Source organism: Elephas maximus, chromosome 8 (assembly GCF_024166365.1).
Source record: "Elephas maximus indicus isolate mEleMax1 chromosome 8, mEleMax1 primary haplotype, whole genome shotgun sequence".
In the NCBI taxonomy this organism is placed as follows: domain Eukaryota; kingdom Metazoa; phylum Chordata; class Mammalia; order Proboscidea; family Elephantidae; genus Elephas; species Elephas maximus.
The window spans coordinates 20332784-20352068 of record NC_064826.1 but is presented as its reverse complement, the minus strand read 5'-3'; the positions used below and the strand labels follow the sequence as shown (position 1 = coordinate 20352068).

Here is a 19285-nt window from a genome sequence, read left to right as displayed (position 1 = left end):
GTGTGACCAAGTCACTTGGTGCCTCTCAGGCAGTTAATGTAAAATGGGACCAAGGCCTGGTCGACTCACTGGGGGGCTACAGGGCCAGTGAGGATCACAAGTGGAAGCATTTGGCCAAGAGAGAAATCCTCTTCAGCCAGTCCCTGGTGGTTATCTGGAGGAAGCATTATGCAAGACTTCCTTCCCATGCTTCTGGAAGGTGGATTTACTGCACGTATTTCTTTGGGAATCTGTAGAAATGCATCTTTTGAAAGCTTGTTCCACACTTCTAAACGCACATCGGTGCACTGGAGCAGGTACTTACTTAACTGCTCAAAGAACTGAAGAAAAGAGAACCACCAAGGCTGCCTGCAAGGTGCGGGGCCCCAGGGACGGAGGATAAGAGAGACCTAAAAGCCAAAGCCCCATCTGCTGTCTGGCAACCCCTCTGCAGGTTAATTCTCAATGATGGGGCAGCCAGAAGGGTAGACTTTTTTTTCCTTTAGGGAGTCAATGTCTGTTCCCGCCACCCCCACTGCTTGACACCAGGTCCTGGAAGCAAAATCTTGAACCCCAAAAAGCTCTGAGGACCCCCAAGCCCACAGGAGTTTGCAGCCCTTTTTTGAAAATAAACATCTTCATTGCTCACACACACGTACACGCACTCACAGTCAGAGGGGAATGCTCCTAACTCTTCAGCTCTACCATTAAATCCCAGGTCAGCCAGCTCTTCAGTTCCAAGAAGCCCTGCACGCACAATCCCTGCTGCGTGAGGTGCTGGAGGGCAGGGTTGGCAGGAGGTGGACTGTCCTAGGACGGAGTTGCCCAGTCTGTCCTGGCCTCTGCAGGTCCAGGGGATATGGGAGTCTTAAACGCCTTCTTTGGCCTGGTTTTAGGTGGGGAGCAGGGAACACCATGGCCCTGCGTCACAGGAACTCATTCATTCCCTGGGGCAGAGAGCAGGCCAGCATTCCTGGCCTTCAGAGAGGCAAGAGAATTTAAGGCAAAGAAAAGTCCCGGGGCTCTGGGCACAGGACTTACTCCCTTTTCCAGGACAATATGCCTCAGAAACATTGGGTCCCCCTTACCAGAAAAGGGGAATGCTCAAGGTGGCTGGGGAGAGCCACCTGCCACTCAGAAAGCAGCTGATATGGAGACTGAGAGGCTGAGGGTGACGCTGGTGAGATTACTGGCGGGATGAGGAAGACACAAGCCTGAGTGCACGGAGACTCCTTGTGGGGTAGCTTTTAAGGCGGCTGCCTTGGGTGAGGTCAAGACAATGGCTGTCCATGTGACCCATGTGTCTTTTTACTCCCTTTTCAGCTGCAAAATGGGTGCTCTAAATGCCCAAAGCTGTTTGGGTCTAAAAATTCAAAACATCTGATCTTGACACCTTGTGTGTCGTGGGTTAATATGGTATCCTGATAGTGTTGTCTCAGAGCCTGAGTAGAGTTCTGAGTCACCAAGTGTCAAGAGTATCCGAGCCTCCTAGTTTAGGGGCCTCATGTTACAAACAGCTCTGCAATGGTCTCAAGGTCGCACAGCTTGTCAGGAGAAGAGCTGGCTCTCAAACTCACAGCCCTGATGTTCAGTCCTCTGTTCCACCAAACCCTTGGCTGAGGGGTTACTGAAGACCACTTGAACGTTTTGAACCTAAGTACTGGAGACAGTCAAGGTAACTTGAGGGCTTCCTTGCTATGGGACTGAAGGTGGGGGGCAGGCCTTACAAAGCTGGGTCTACTGGAGAATCCATCAGTGAAAAAAAAAAAAGAGGGCTTTGGGGGGAGATGAGGAAGGAGAAGGAAACAGTGGAAGAGAGTTGGGGAAGTGAGAATATTCGTCGAAAGGAAAACTATCCCTTTCATCATCTTAAGGGCCTTCTAAAAATCAAGCACAAGTAAGCAGATTGATTTTCTATTAAACTAGTCAACATCGCCATCTGGTGGCCATTAGGGCAAACGCTTTAGAAGCAACTGAAATGCTGGTGGATGAAGCCGGTCCGACCCAGCGATCAGCTTCCGGTGCAACACCTGCGCCCCGCTCTGGGGTGAGGCTGGCACTTGGCTAAATGAACTCCAGGCCACGCGGGTCTCCTTTGCTCAGCATTAGCTGACGGGGTCTCGAAGGTTTGAGCTGGAAAGAAAAATCAGCAACAGGGAAGCCAAGGGGACTTCAGGCCCAGGCCTTGTCAAGACTCCAGTGGAGAAATCTTACAGACCCGTGTTAACAGCCCGCAGTCACCTAAGTTCCAGGTGAGGGCAAGACTCTGGGGGAGGGGCTTCTTAGGTAATGCTGCCTAAGGGAGACACTCCTTTCCCAAACTATCCAGTTATCTGCCTTCTAAGTAAGAGCTTCTTGGTCACAAAAGCCAAGGTTTGCTGCTCAGAGAAGCCAGATGAAACGGGGTGGGGGGGGGGTTTGTTTTAAAAAATAAGAGTAATCATGGGGCTATTATCTTATTGATCAAGGTCCAGCCACTTGCCAAGGTATAGACACATTTTATTTTAAAAAAGTTTACAGTTTTTATTATACACAACTATTAAGAGGTTATAGCCAGAGGAGGCATTTGTCCTGTTGACAGAAGTGCCCACTAGATCATCACAATGCAAGGAAAAAGGTGGAAGGGAGGAGAAGGGGCGAGGAGAAAAAGCAATAAAAAGCTTAGGTTTCAATGAAGGACTCGTAAATCCTTTTATCTCTTCAAGTATCGCACAATGTACCAAACACAGTTAATCACGGCCATTTCTTCCCAAGCCCACAGCCAAAAGCATTTGCTGAAGAGCCAGCCTGGCCCCTCCTCAGGTGAGTGGAGAGCCTGCATACCTGAGGGCTGTTAGCTGGCCCTTCCCCCAGGGGCGTCCACCCATCCAGGCCCTAACGAAGTCACCAAGGTGTTCGATGGCCAGAGAAAATATGAACGGATTCAGAAGACTAAAGAAATGCATTTTTCTTTGCACCCAGTCAGAAATGATTCAATTCCAGTCAACAAGGCTGTGGAAGCTGAAGATTTTTGCTAATTTTTGTGAATGTTCCTCACTTTTCTAATTGAGTCCCTAAGACACAGGAGGGTCACACACCCTTTAAAATTAAACACTACTTCCCAGAAGCATGTTGCCTGGAAGCCACTCATGGAGGCTGGTGGAAGATCCTTCATGATTCTCGGCCCACCTCCCCACCATACGAGCGTAATAAAAAGCAAGTGTCAGTCAAGAAGGCCAACTAGGGCTTCAGGGAGCCCTCTGAGGGGAGAGTCCTTTGAGAGGAGACACTCATCTGAAGCTTAGATCAGCCAGTTGGCAACTAGAACAGCTGTTGAAGTAGAAGAAAAATGTTAGGTGCTGTGGAGAAATATGGCAACTTGTGATAATCATCTCGCTAGTATAAAAGGCTCCTTGAGACTGCACAGTAACCTCAAGGACGGTGATGAGATTGAAGACAAAAGAGCCAAGACACCAGCTTCTAGGTTGGCTACCACTGAAGGCGACCCACAAGGCTCAGTGCCGGGCTTCCAGGGCAAGCCAAGAGCCCATTAAGTGCTGCTCTGCTGGGGCCATCCTGCTTGTTGGTGTTTGGGGAGAGTTTGAGCTCAGTTATTTGAAAAGGGTTGCAAAGAATGGCTTGCGCTGGTCAACCACAAGGTAGGATTTCAAAAACTATGGGTACTGAAAAGGGCTTGAAAACTGCTAGACGCAGCTCTGATGGACCACCACCTTTATATCCAGGAACGTACAGCTCTTCTGGGGAGGCTCTGGATGCTTTTTCTGAGCGTTCGAAAGGACCAACAACCCTGGAAACACCCCCTGCCCCAGGATGATGCCACCATCTATGGTTGGGTGAGAGAGTCCTCAGATTCACCAGCCAGGCCTTCCTCCAGCTGCCTCTACTATAAGCATGGTCTCCGATGCCCACCTCTCCCAGGTGCAGGGAAGGGATAGGGTTAGTCTAAGAAGGATTATGTTCCACCTGTCAAAAGTCAAGTTCCCAGTGGAGAGAAAAAGCCCCACACAGCCAAAAACATGCATGGGACCAAGGTTAGTGCCCAGGAAAGATAAATCTGCACAGAATGAGGGGGCATGTCATCTGGTAGCAACTGCAGGAGCTTCCAAGGCCCAGGAGAAGCCTAATCATGTCTTCAACACAGTCTTGGACAGCCACCGGGGGACGCACACAGACTCTCACTCACTCACACACACACACACACACAAATCTGCTTAATTCCTGCAACCTCCCCCACAAGTCTTCCTTTTGGGGACTCTGCACTGTCAGATGTCTGGTGCTGGACGGGGGCAGGCTCTGTTGCCTTAGGGATCGGGTCGTGGAGCAGGGCTGTGTCACTGCTCACGCTCATACACCTGCCCTACGTTTGGGTCTAGATCCGCCAACTAGCTTTTGACAAGATTAAAAACAGTTATTACTGGGACATCATTTTTTGAAAGGTAATTAGAACACTATTGCTTCTGCAATATTGAAAAAATACAATTTTTTATTGTTTGAACTGAAATCACCACCCCGTACTTTAAGCCTACCCTAAATAGCACCTACAATAAAGGTTATAGCACAAGCAAACTGCTCATTCAGCAGGTAAGCAGGTTAGACAGTGCCAGCAGAGCCCCTCCCTCCCCCAAAGTAATGAGAAGACAACGTGCTAGATAAGAGTTAAAGTACACCATTACATGTTAAATAGTTAATACTACCCTTCCAACAAGCCACAAATGCTAGTAACTCAGTATGTTAACTAACCACAGCCCTACGTAACTGCACTTTTAATTTTATTTTAAAGAAAACCTTTTGCTTCATGCCCGTAATTAACATAAAATAAGTAAATTATTTCTTTTATTTAGGAAAATAATCATGCCAAAAGCAAGTTGTACTTTATATAGATTTTCAAAGAAAAGACTGATTGTGCTTTTTGAATTAAAAAAAAAAAAGGATAGACTATCTTTCAACCTCATCGACTCAAACCTTGTGGAATAATAGCACTTCTAAACTGAAAACACACACCAAAAAGAAAAAGTATCCCGATGGGACATTCAAAAGTTGTCTTTAGGAGATTTGAGGATTGGCTAATTCTGCCCTGTCGGTTGTGGCAAAAAAGAACACAAAGTTACAGTCTGAAACGTCTCCAAGTTCTCCTCAGATTCAGTAGGCGACACTCAGATTTGAAAGAGGCTGTGCCGGCAACCGGGACATATGGTTAGCTGAGTACATATTTGATTAGCGGGCATTTTCAACGGTCTGATTTCCTCTTGACATACACACAGGAGAAAAAAAATTCCCTTCCTTTCAAACCTGTTCTATTACATCACATTTCTGAGTCCCTCTTTCCTAGTCAGTCATATTCTGAATAAAGCTGGGTTTGTTTTTCCCACATACAGTCACTTTGGGTCTAAGAACCTTTATTTGTTCCAATTATTATTCATTTTCAATTTAAAATGTGTTGGGTCTAAAACACCCATTTCCCACTCCCACAAGCAGATGGTGACCAGGCTGCTGCCAGGCAAGCGGCAGAAGAAGGGAAAACAGAAACAAAATGTGAACGGGAGCCCGCGGGGTCCACAGCCACAGCGGTCTTCTTCCTGGGCTGGTGGCGCACTGAGAGGCGAGTGCGAGGATGAGCCTGTCTCGTTTTACATCTGCAACCTGTCTAAGCACAGTTCACACGCACCCCCAAAACCCTCACATTTAAAGCTCTTAGTCCAAGGGAGCAGTCTCGCACTGGCCAAACAGTAGGATTAGGCTGCGACTTATGTTTTGGGTCAACGGAAGCATCTTCCTGGTCACTTTTCTCCTCCTGTCCTGTCCTCTCACAAAAGGCCTGGATTATAAGCTCTACCCTCAAGAAAAATGATCAGGTTCAGAAAACACTTTCAACAGGTTCTCCAAGGCAAAACACTTGTGGCTGCAGAGCCCGGGAGCTTGAAGGGCAGGAATCTACATATAAAAATGTACTTAAAATCCGAGTCAAAAAATGGTTTTAAGTTTCAATACTCCGATTAGCTCCCTGTGGTATACTGTTACTCCACAGAAATGGGGCCACCTAGGGTTAACAGGCAGGGGCAGCTCTGGCTCTTCCCGGGCAGGCTCTCACTGCTCCATGGACGCCTTTTTCCTCCCCAATTTGTTCCTTTCACTTGGAAAAAGTACTATTCTATCTTCACGTCCAAGAGCTGGTTGGTTTGGTTTATTCCTTTGGAACCATCAATAAGAGAAGAGGTTACTCGCGTCTACCTATCAGAGCGGCTATTTCTTTTGACGGTTCAGGAGCACACAGGCGGCCTTGGCCATGGACTTACGAATGCATGCATTCCGATTGCATATTGCTACCAAAATGGAATGTGGGAATATGCTATGCACCTCAGGTTGAGAAATGACCAATAAATCACGATCTAAAGGGTGATATATAATATATATATATCAATGCTATTATTCATAAAAACCTTGTTTAGTAATAAAAAAAATTGCTTTGTTTAAATATGAATATTATAGTCTGCTTCTCATGGTTAGGAAATAATAGTCTTTCTGAAAAGCAGGTGCCTTTTCTACTACAACTCCATATCCTGGGCCTCGTCTTCCGAAAAGTCAGACATGGAACTCTCCGACGAGCTGTCACCGGTGCCCTCCTCCTGCTCTTTCAGCGCCTCCTCCGTCGCGTATTTCTGAATATACTCTGCACAGGGCGAGGGGACAGAGAAAACACAAGGGCACGGTGAGAGGCTGCTGTGTGCTGAGGCCACCCAAACAGTGGCAGGCCCAGCCTTACCTGAAGTGCCAGGAGAGCAACAAAGATGGCAGTTCTATGGTCACGAAAGCAAGGGACAACCCCACAGGGGTACAGCTCTGGAACCGAGTTTGTGGGGATTACTGAGAGGGGCAGAGCAGCACACCTGACGTGTATGGCAGGGGCTGAAATACAGTGATCACCATCTCAGAACTCCCACAGGCCATCACCTCCTGGGGTGGACGGACGGGGCTGAAAACATGACATCAACTGTGCACAAGACAAACGAGCCCCCACCCCAGAGGCCTCAGCTGTGAGGCCCAGTAAAGCCAGCAGAGGGCCACAATGCCGCCTGCCCAGCGTCCAGCCAGGGCCCACGTCCAGTGCTTTTCTTACTGACTTCCCAATATGGTTGCATGTCTCCAAACTTGATGGACTAGGGAAATGTGAATCTCACACTTTCTACTGGCTATGTTAATAAAACCACGCACCCCCGCAGATAGAACAGAGCTACGGTATGACTCCGTAATGTATAAGGAAATTTCTCATCCTTTTTAGATTTGCAGTTATGTAATTACAGTCAGCCCAAATCTATTATTTTAAAAATAGAGCTTAGTCTAAACAGATCCTGCCCGTCAGATTTTGAAGCAGCAGCTGGTGGAAACAGTCTCAGTCTGCTCAGGAATGAGCTGCTCTACAGAGACACCAGAAGTCTCTGAGTGACCTGACTAGGTACTATTTACCTGAGGGTTTATGCTGTCAGAGCCTAGGCAGAATCTGCTGGCTGCAAAAAATGCTCAGAGCTGCTGAATAAACCATTAAACTTGTTCCTAAAAATTCTAAGTGCATACTGTTTCCAAATAAATAGCCTACACACAGCATGAAGAGACAAGACTGTTAGAAGCCTATTCAGAATGCATGTGTGAGAAAAAATATCCTCACTCCTCTGCTTTGTTTCTTTCTTCCCTGTGGAGCTGCAGCGACTGGCTGCAAAAGGAAGATAAGGGAAGTGGCCCAATGGGCCTGCCAAATTTGAGTCATTTAGGACAGGGGTCTAACTAAGAATGGCTTTTACATTTTTAAAGGTGGGGGAGGAAGAGGAAGAAGAGGAGACAGAGACCATTAAGGGGCCAAAGCTGGCCCCTTCACAGAGAGAGAAAAAAAAAAAAGGCAGGCTCTGACCTGATTTTGTTGTTAGGTGCTGTCAAGTCGGTTCCAACCCACAGCAACCCTATGCACAACACAACGAAACACTGCCCGGTCCTGCGCCATCCTCACGGTAGCTGTCATGCTTGAGCTCACTGACTCTGACTTTCAAATTCACTGTAACAAAACTTGACTCTGAGATGATCAGATTAAATAAGCCCTTAAATGGGTAGGAACTTCACCTTAATTTACCCTGTAGAGTGGGTGAAATGTTTATTAAAATCTTAGAAATTTTATTTTTACCATTTAATCTGTTGGTTATTTTGTTTCTTTCTTTGAGAAACCGCTGTTCTTTGACACTATGATATGATACATTTGCCTTTATTATATTCAAGGAGATAAATATATATTAAGTTCTTACTAAGACAAGGCCTTTCAGGGATTGAAAAATGAAGAGTAAGGTCACTAAGGAGCAAAAGAACCAGTGAAGATAGAAGCCCCAACTTACACACAGCAGAGTTACGATGAATTGTACTCATGAGTGTCTAGATTTTAGTACATCTTATTGTTAGTGATATGTACTACATACAGTGCTGCCGCACGTAATTTGCTGATGTTATTTTCAGATGTTGACTTGCGTACGTTCAATGTTATGATTTATAAAGATACTGAAACTAAAGGGCAATAATAATAATCATGATAAATAAAGTTGTCAAGGATTTCATTTTACTTGGATCCACAATCAACACCCATGGAAGCGGCAATCAAGAAACCAAACGACGCATTGCACTGGGCAAATCTGCTGCAAAAGACCTCTTTAAAGTGTTGAAAAGCAAAGATGTCACCCTGAAGATTAAGATGCACCTGACCCAAATCATGGTGTTTTCTATCACCTCATGTGCATGCTGGATGATGAATAACGACGACCAAAGAAGAACTGATGGGTTTGAATTATGGTGTTGACAAAGAATATTGAATATACCACGGACTACCGAAAGAACAAACAAATCTGTCTTGGAAGAAGTACAGACAGAATGCTCCTTAGAAGCAAGGATGGTGAGACTTCAGGAGGGATCAGTCTTGGAGAAGGACATCATGCTTGGTAAAGCAGAGGGTCAGCGAAAAAGAAAACCTCAACGAGACAAACCGACACAGTGGCTGCAATGATGGGCTGAAGCGTAACAATGATCATGAGGATGGCACAGGACCGGGCAGTGTTTTGTTCTGTTGTACAGAGTTTCTATGAGCTGGAAGTGACTCAACTGCACCTGACAACAACAACAATAATGAAAACTAAAACGAAAAGGTATTCGACTTACGTCAAAACAGACTTAAGGAGTTGTTGAAACAGAACCTCGTCACAGGTTGGGGACTACCTGTACGAGGCAGGTGCAATAAGAGCCACTGGAGGACAGCAGGAAGGTGGCCCAGTTTGCACTGGCCCTCAGAGAAGTTCCGCCAGCCACCACGTAGCAGGGGCACTGGGGGGAAAGGCACAGCGTTGTCAAAAGCTCAGGTGGGGAAGGCAGTGGTGGGAATGTTAAAACACCAAGTTAGACAGAACTATATTACTTTTTAAAAAAGTGATGCAAATAAGGTAAAATGTAAGGACTTTGCTATGGTTGGATGGTGGGTACACGGTTGTTTATTCTTTTTCTGTCAGCTAGAAACTTTTCCTGACCAACAAACGAAGGGAATATACTTGAGTATCTGAAACTCATCTAATTTGACTGTCATATTCTGATGCATTTGGAGGTGGGAAGGCAAAAGATGAAGCTTAAACACAGTACCAGAGAACCTGGGTGACAGCTAAGAGGCCACCTAGTGAAGGTTTTGGGGCAGTGAGTAACGTATCGTTAGATGGCTCCAATGGCACCCAGTTCTACAGGCATCCAATATTCTAAATACGTTTTAAATATGCAAGAGAAACCAGCACTGGCTAAATGTGAGTGCCGACTGATGTTCAGGGAGTCCCTGTGCCTGAGCTGTGGTGACTGGACATGCAAATGGACATGTGCGGGAGGCAGGCTGGGAGAGGGGCAGGCCTAGACGCGGCTTGTGGAAATCATCTCCCTGGAAGGACGACCTAAAGCTGTGAGAGGCTAATGTGCCTCCCAAAGGGTGGGGACGGAACAAGGGAGCCTAAGGCTGCAGTGTAAAGAGAACGATCACATTCAGGAAACAGAGTGAGAAAAATCTGCAGAAAGGTAGGGGTAAGATACCAAAGCTGCAGAAAGGTCCAGGAAAATAGGCCTTAGAAAGGTACCAGAAGATTTAGAAGACATGGGCAACAGATTCAGGAAAGGAGGGGAAACAAAGGAGACTTCAGGAGTTTAAGACAAGGAGCCACGGTTTTAAAGTGAAAGGAAACGATTAGCCTGGGTCCTATAGGCGCCCACCAAAAGCCTGGTGCCATTGAATCAATTCCAACTCATAGTGACCCTACAGGACAGGGGAGAACTGCCCCCTAGGGTTTCCAAGGAGCGGCTGCTGGATTCAAACTGCTGACCCTTTCGTTAGTAGTCGAGCTCGTAACCGCTGTGCCCAGAGGCGCCCACAGGGGCAGATACAGAGCACAGAGACAACCATACGGGGAGGAAGACTGAAAGTCGAGTGAGGTGGAAGTGGTAACTGGGGGAAGAAGACCAAAGGTTGGTGGGGGAGTGATTCTGAGAAATAAGGAGGGATACCTTTTATTTCCTGCCAAAGGGAACAAGGGTAGGAAGTAGGGTGAGTTCAGGTCTGATGGCCGTGATTCTCTCAGAATACTCAGAAAGATGAAATGAGAGCCGACATTCACATTTCAGAAAGCGATGGGCTTCCTACACTACAGCAGCCGTACTGGGACAAAACTGCAGGCCGGCTTCTGTAATCCTTCTGTAATGGATGCTATGAGAGACAGGTGCTCAAACAGGGTTAGTGGTGGGTGCACTGCTGAGGCAGGATGCATAGGAGAACCGCAGGAACACACTCCGCGCCCAGACATCTGTGGACTGCCAGACACTGTTCAGGGATTCCTACGCCAAAAGTTTAACGTATTTTTATAAAAGAATTTTATTTGGTTGAAACCGACTGCCTTTTCCTTGAAATAAGTGTTTCCTTAGCTATGTAGATATTCTGCTACATAAATCAGATATTAATTTGTAAAGCACTCGAAACCTAGGTCAATTAATTAGACTAGATGTATTTCTACTTTACCTCAGCAAAAGCTTCAAACAATACCCTACAGCAACCTGGGAAGAATGAGAAAACAAGCAGAAGGGAAACAACAATACTGAGTCCAAAAAGCTCCAGATGCCTCCTATACCTGGATGGTTTGTCCTATACCTGGACAGGTGAGCAGGAAAATTTACCTATTCGACCTCTGGTAAGCGACTTCTACTGCCGTCTCAGGCAAATGTTCTCATGGGACCAACACATCCTGTGGACCCCGGTGCTGTGGGCTGCTGTGCAGGGGGGCAAGTCAGTTTAAACACTGAATAGATCTGCTAAGAAGCAGAAGTCTAGTTTTCACGGACTTTGAGTTTCTTCTCTTTTTGGTGGGGCTTTATTTATCTGCATTATTTACGATGAAAGTTCCCCCAATGTATGTGGAAGTCGAAAGGACATGAGAAACACCAGTAAACCAGTGTGGCGCTTGGGATGTTGTTTCTCAACATTATTTTCATGTTCGTGAAATTCATGTTCTATTAATACGCAGACTGTTTATGATCGGGAAAACAGGGTTCCCGGTCCTAAAGTTCAAGCCGACTAGTGCTGCCACCACTGGCACATCTCTCACCGTAAGAGCATATGTGGCGTTTTAATGGGAAGCCCACACCGTACCAAGGCTAGCTCTGCGTAGTAGAGGAGTAGCAGGTGAATGCCAACTTCCCATCATGAGAAGCAAGCCAGTTAGGGGAGCAAGAAAAGAAGTTTGTTGGGCATTTTTAATTCAGTGGGTAAAATGAAACAGAAAGTCTAATGATAAATTCAGCAATTACATAATGACAAAAATTAACTGCTTTCCTGAAAGGCCAGGATGATTCTTATCTGTAAACAAATGTGAGACTATGTCTTTCAATTAATGCTTTACTCTCAAATCCAATTTCCTAGTGGTACAAGACAAGAGGAAACAAAGCAAGGTAGGGGCTCTTTTGTCTGGGTGTCCCTGGGGATTACCAGCAGGGTTACATCTATTACTATTACTGCCCAGCAGGTGAGCCTCCCCACTTCTTTATCTTTCCTTTTGCTTGTTCTCTTACTCCTTTCCTGCTTCCTTGCTTGGACCCCTGGCCTTCTCAGGACATCTCTGAGCCGTAGCCAGGACCCTTGGAACTACAGAGACTAGTGAGTTCTACTCCAGACCACACACAGTTTCTTTTTATGTCTGAAAGAAATGATTGAGGGGCTTCAGAAGGGCTTTAATGACCAAAGCCCAAGAGATTTAAGTCCTTCTGTCTCCAGGTATACATGTGCCTTCTTACCTTTAATTTTCTGCTTGTATTCTTCTGGTCGGTGGAGGTACATGGCTGCAGCATCACCATTGAGAGGGTCTATGGGGTTAGGATAGGCCAACAACTGGGGCAGGAAGGACTCAAATATATTGGTAAGATCTGAAAAAATAAACAGAAATACGTCATGTATGGAACAAGCACGTGCATCTGAAATATGTCTTTCACTTGAATTCAGCAGTGAAAACTTCTTACCTCTGAAAATTTCTAACACATATACATGAATGTTTTCCCATTAAAAGTCTGCTTCATAACATGGTACCTATATTACATATGTCTTCTCAATACCAATTTTTAAATTTTAATTTGAAGAACCAGATAAAGATGTACCTGGTATTCACACTGAATATCTAATTAATTCCATCTTCCTTTTTTAATTAAAATGTGTACCCAACATTTGAAAGCACTTTAAATTCCTAGAAATAAGCAGTCACAGTTAATTTGACATAGCTGTTTTCTAAAGCTTTCAAAATTCCCGTTCTGAAAAGTATTCAAGCCCCAAATCTTCAAAGAACTGAACACAATTTTACAGACTTGACAATTTAATCCTCATAACTTCTAATGGAGGCAAATACTCTAGATAATGAAGGTAAGGGACTATCTGGACCACTTAAAACTGTAAATAATTGTAACACAGACAAGTATCAACACACTGCATTTATTAATAAGCATTTTAATCAACATTTATTAACTGCCTTCTTGCCAGATTCAGAACAAGGTGCTTGGTACATCAGGTGACGTCCACACACACGGAGGGCAAAACCAATAAAAAGCCTGCAGTCACACCAGGTTTTATTAAGAGGCATGCCCTGAACACCTGGGTGAAAGAGAACCCCACTTTTCCCGAACCTCAGAGGTACTGTAACGTTCCTGTGCTGTCCCACAGCTGTGAGCTGTGGGACCCCGGGGCTCTGTTTCTCCATCTTCTTAGTTCCTCTGCACACACTTCATGTTTTATAGAAAACGTTCCATTCTGGAGGGGATACGGACCTACAACAGTATATAGAACTACTCTAATTTTTTGTTTGTTTTGGTTTTAGAGATCAGAGAGAAATACTTTTGTTCTAATGGTGGGTGGAGAAGGGCCATAACGCGATATGTTCTCTAGATTGACAGCTATGTACAGTGTGTATACATAAGAATGGTTTAAAACGTAAAAAAAGCCAGATTCAGAAGATGACGTGGAACCAGGGATATCATTGCTTATGTGAGATGGATCTTGGCTGAAAGCAGAGAATACCAGAAAGATGCTTACCTGTGTTTTATTGATTATGCAAAGGCATTTGACTGTAGATCATGACAAATTATGGATAACATTGTGAAGAATGGGAATTCTGGAACACTTAATTGTGTTCATGCGGGACCTGTACATAGACCAAGAGGCAGTTGTTCGGACAGAACAAGGGGATACGGTGTAGTTTAAAATCAGGAAAGGCGTGCGTCAGGGTTGTATTCTTTCACCATACCTATTTAATCTGTATGCTGAGCAAATATCTGAGAAGCTGGACTATATGAAGAAGAACGGGGCATCAGGATTGGAAAAAGACTCATTAACAACCTGTGATATACAGACAACACAATCTTCCTTGCTGACTTGAAGCACTTACCAATGAAGGGCAAAGACCACAGCCTTCAGTATGGATTACACCTCAACATCAAGAAAACAAAAACCCTCACAACTGGACCAATAAGCAACATCATGAAAAACGGAGAAAAGACTGAAGTTGTCAAGGATTTCATTTTACTTAGTCCACAACCAACACTCATGGAAGCAGCAGTCAAGAAATCAAATGACATATTGCATTGGGCAAATCTGCAGCAAAAGAACTCTTCAGAGTTAAGAAGCAAAGATGTCACCTTGAGGTCTAAGGTGCGCCTGACCCAAGCCGTGGTGTTTTCAACTGCCTTATATGCATGTGAAAGCTGGACAGTGAATAAGGAAGACCAAAGGAGAATGGAGGCATTTGAATTATGGCATTGGCAAAGAATATTGAATATACTATGGACTGTCAAAAGAATGAACAAATCTGTCGAGGAGGAAGTACAGCTGGAATGCTCCTTAGAAGCAAGAACGGAGAAATTTTGTCTCATGTGCTTTGGACACGTTATTAAGAGGGATCAGTCCCTGGAGAAGGACATCGTACTTGGTAAAGTGGAGGGTCAGTAACAAAGAGGAAAACCCTCAACAAGACAGACTGACACAGTGGCTGCAACAATGGGCTCAAACACAAGCTGTGTTTCAATCTGTTGTACATAAGGTTGCTATGAGTGGAAATGGACTCGATGGCACCTAACAACAACATGTCTTACGGGACACTGAGCTTCTGTTAAGGGTGATGGAAAAATCTGGGAATGTATAAAGGTGATGACTGAACAGCATGATGACAATAACTCAGTGTCACTGAACTGCGTATGTGCAGAATATTGTAATGGCAAATGTTTTGTTACATAAATATTTATCACAAGAAAAGCATACTTAAACATTTAAAAAGAATTACGAAAAAAGTTTACATCGTGGTAATAGGCTTGCAATGTCTACTTTGCATACCTTAAATGGCATTTTATTTTTTTCATCTTTTAAAAAAATCTTATAATTGTATCTTTTCTACTTTTGAATATGTTTGAAATATCTAGTAAAGCTGAAAAATCTGAAATTTATTATTTTTCCCCCCTTTTCCTCTCCTTATCTTTTTTGGGTTTAGGGCACTCCTTAGGGCAGTGGTAGAAAACGCCAAAAGGTAAGCAAATTAAGAAGAGGAATCAGGGGCATGGAAGTTTTACAAATTAAACATAATCCTAGAGCAGGGAAGAGTTAGTAATAGTTACATTATTTTATGACCTCAGTTATATAAAAAGACAAGAAAGGCCAAGAACTGGCAAAAGAAATTTCTTAGTGGTTACCAGGAGTGCAAGGAAGGGGGAAAGAGGGGACTTTCCTGCTTACAGAGTACTGAGTTTCAGTTTACAGTGATGGAAAAAATCACACTGATTAAGGACAGGGTTACTGATTAATGAATTGCTGTCAATAAGTCGTACATCTTTAAAAAGTTGAATTGGTAAAACAGCAGATGCTGACCGAGGCTGTTCATGTACAACCAAACAGCTCACAGGTTTTGGTTTCTTGGTTTGGAAGTTTACAGTCATGGGTTCATGGGATATCCTAGTTAATTGGCCTAATATCATGTTTAGTGCTTCTGTTCTACCTCCTAGCTCATGGAGTAGTGCCTAGGGTCTTAAAAGCTTGTAAGCTGCCATCCAAGCTACAATTGGTATCTATTCACCTGAAGCAACAGAGAAAGAAGGGAGTGAGAAACAGAAGGAAATGGAATGTGTGGCTAATGCCTCCTTTTGCCACTAGAAGAGAACTGGATGGTACCCAGCTACCATTACTGAACATTTTGATCCAAGATTCTATAGAAGAAACTTGATCAAAAGGGGAAAACTGCAGAACAGAATTTCAAATTCCCATGGAACCCAGTCTTTCTGGAGCCATGAGGCTGATAAATCCCTAAAACTACTGCCCTGAGATACTCTTTAAACCTTAAACCAAAACTAACCCCTAACGTTTTCTTAAAACTAAATAATTTAACTTGACTAGTACAGAATATCCTATAGGGTCGCTATGAGTCGGAATCGACTCGACGGCACTGGGTACTAGGTTTAGTAAAGAATGTTTGCCTTGAGCATTGTGCTCTTTTATAAGAACTGTCTACCTATATGGGAACAAACTGACAAAAGCAACTAGAAAGATTAAATATGTACCATATGGGGCAGTGAGTTTATGTTAATGTGGGAGGAACAATTCAGAAAAGGAGGGTGAGAATGGTTGCAAAATTCAGAGAATGTAATCAATGCCCCTGCATTACGTACATGTAGAAATTGTTGAACTGATATATATTCTTCTATATATATGCTCAACAACAAGAAATAACTTATAAGGTTTTTGAAAAGCTACATTAACAGTAACAACAGTAAGGGCAACAGTAACTGTTAACACACAGTGCCTACTACAAACCAGGACTCTTAAGCCCTCTCTGTATACTCTTCTCTTCACGACAGCCAATGGAGGTAGGCCCCATTACCACCTCATTTAGCATACGAGAAAACCGAGGCAAAGTGAAGGGTGAAGCAACTTGCCCAAGGGGATGGGTTTCACACTTCAGCTTAACTATTATGTTGCCTCTGTTGATGGAGAAAATGAACACTCACAACACCTTGGTAATGGTGCCCACATCTCTGCATCAGATTCTCACATGCTCACTGGGAGGACCAGGGGTCAGAGAGAGTTCCCCTTACCCCACTGAAAGTTTCCCTTATCACAAGTGCAAGGCCAGCGGGATGGTCTCCAAGCAGAGTGCGTTCAGGCATTTGCAGGGCTGAATTGTCCACTATTCCACAGATGCGTGTGCACTTGTTTTCCAGTAGCTCAACCACAGGAAGTAACACATAGTGTTCACAGATACCCAATATAGTGAACTAGGGGTTTCTCTTGCCACACTATTACGAGTGCTGTTCAAAAGGATTATTTGCACCTAAATGTTCCCATAAAAAAGACAAAATCAGCACCCTTTAAAAAATAAAGTATATCCCATGTTCATTGCAGCACTGTTTACAACAGCAAAAAGACGGAAGCAACCAAGGTTCCCATCAACGGGTGAATGGATAAATTATGCTATACTCACATAAAGGAATACTATGCAACAATTAAGAACAACGATGAATCCATGAAACATCTCATAACATGGAGGAATCTGGGAGGCATTATGCTGAGTGAAGTTGGTCAGTTGAGCAAAGGACAGATATTGTATGAGACCACTATTACAAGAACCCAAGAAAAAGTTCAAACACAGAGAAAAATATTCTTTGATGGTTAGGACCACGGAGAGGGAGGGAGAAGGATATTCACTAATTAGATAGTAGACAAGAACTATTTTAGGTGAAGAGAAAGACAACACACAATACAAGGGACGTCAGTACAACTGGACTAAACCAAAAGCTAAGAAGTTTCCTGAATAAAACCAAATGCTTCAAAGGCCAGAATAGCAGGGATAGAGGTCTGGGGACCATGGTTTCAGGGTACACCTAGGTCAGTTGGCATAACAAACTGTATTAAGAAAACATTCCTCATCCCACTTTGGTAAGTGGCGTCTGGGGTCTCAAATGCTAGCAAGCGGCCATCTAAGAGGCATCAATTGGTCTCAACCCACCTGGAGCAAAGGCGAATGAAGAACACCAAAGACACAAGGTAAATATGAGCCCAAGAGACAGAATGGGCCACATAAACCAGAGACTACATCAGCCTGAGATAAGAAGAACTAGATGGTGTCTGGCTACCTGACAGGGAACACGGGGAACCCCTGAGGGAGCAGGAGAGCAGTGGCATGCAGACATCAAATTCTCATAAAAAGACCAGACTTAATGGTCTGACTGAGACTAGAGGGACCCCAGAGGTCATGGTCCCCAGACCCTCTGTTAGCCCAAGACTGGGACCATTCCCAAAGCCAACTGTTCAAACTGGTATTGGACTAGACTGTAAGACAGAAAATGATACTGGTGAGGAGAGAGCTTCTTGGTTCAAGTAGACACATGAGACTATGTGGGCAGCTCCTGTCTGGAGGGGAGATGAGAGGGCAGAGGGGAACAGGAGCTGGCTGAATGGACACGGGAATACAGGATGGAGAGGAGTGTGCTGTCTCATTAGGGGGAGAGCAGTCAGGAGTACTTAGCAAGGTGTGTATAAGTTTTTGTATGAGAGACTGACTTGATTTGTAAGCTTTCACTTAAAGCACAATAAATAGAAGGAAAAAATTGAAGTAGAGGTTTCACTATCTTTAAGTAAAGTTCAGAAGTGTTTCAGAGCTGGAGAAACAGTGCGGATGACTTATTTCATAACTAGGTGTTTCATGTGTTCCAGGAAGAGATTTTACATCCTCGCCCACAACGCTGAGTTCCTCAAGCTCTATCTAGGTACTTGTTCCAAACAAGTGAAAGACCCCTCCATTATTGGTTCTTTCTGTGTCGCCTTTCTCCCTGTAAGAACCTACTCCGGGTCCGTTTCACAGATCTGCTAAGTCCCACCTGTAAAACAGAAGAGAGGAAAGGAAAAGTGTGTGGCCCTGAGTCAGGTGAGGATGGCAGTTTCTGAAGGCCAGCATGCTGCAGCTATGGCCATTTTGAGCAGGAAGCCCTTCCTGAAACAGAGTGGTTACCATGGAGAATCCTCTCCAAAGCAGCCTTCCCTCAAGATAAACATGCTGATAGAACAGACTTGAACTATAAATCAAGAATGAAATAGAGATAATCATCTTTGGAAAAATCCCTCATTATGAACTTTTTCTCTAGAATGGATTGCTAATAACAAGACCATATGTTAGCTCAAAGACCTTTATTTTAAGGACGCTAACCTTCAACTTACTGTAAAGGAGTGGGGTGTGACAGATTGCTTGTGTGTGGCCTTTCTCGCCATGGTCTTCTAACTCCCACCTAAGTGATTGGGCAGGACTGTACAAATAGGGTAATTGTGGCCCACCAAAGGGATTGGTCAGTTTTTCCATCCTTTGGGCTTGCTGTGAGCCATCCCAGAGGCCGGAGAGAGAGATCCCACCACAACCAAGAAGAACAGCTAGGAGCAGAGAGCATATCCTTTGGGCCTGGGATCCCTGCACTGAGAAGCTCCTGGAACCAGGAGACAGAGAGACAGGGACAAAAAAAGGCAGAGACAGACACATAGAGAGCAAAGATGAGCTTGAGAAACAGGCACAAAGGAGCGAGAAAGCTGAGTGCTTCTGGCACTTCCTGGCAGAGCTAAAAGAGCTTCGTAACACTTGCCTGAGCAGGGCAGAGGCTGAGGGCCAGAGAGGCCTGCCTGCGAGTATGGCTGGGGAAAGGCTGTCCTGATGAAAGAACTATATCCCAAGCATTCCTGAACCTGAATTGTAACCTGTCACTT

The 19285-nt window shown here is 44.5% G+C and overlaps 1 protein-coding gene across 6 annotated transcripts in view; it reads right to left on the bottom strand.

Moving 5' to 3' along the window:
* Nucleotides 1–2461: 2461 nt before the first annotated feature.
* Nucleotides 2462–19285, bottom strand: part of UBE2H (ubiquitin conjugating enzyme E2 H) — a 109330-nt gene continuing 92506 nt past the window's right edge. For all 6 annotated transcript variants that reach the window (XM_049894583.1, XM_049894585.1, XM_049894584.1 and 3 more), the window contains 2 exons: nucleotides 12310–12438; nucleotides 2462–6646 (listed from right to left, as the gene is read on the bottom strand). In XM_049894583.1, the coding sequence (XP_049750540.1) occupies nucleotides 6522–6646; nucleotides 12310–12438 (254 nt within the window). In that variant the 3' untranslated portion in view covers nucleotides 2462–6521. The remainder of the gene's footprint in view (nucleotides 6647–12309; nucleotides 12439–19285) is intronic.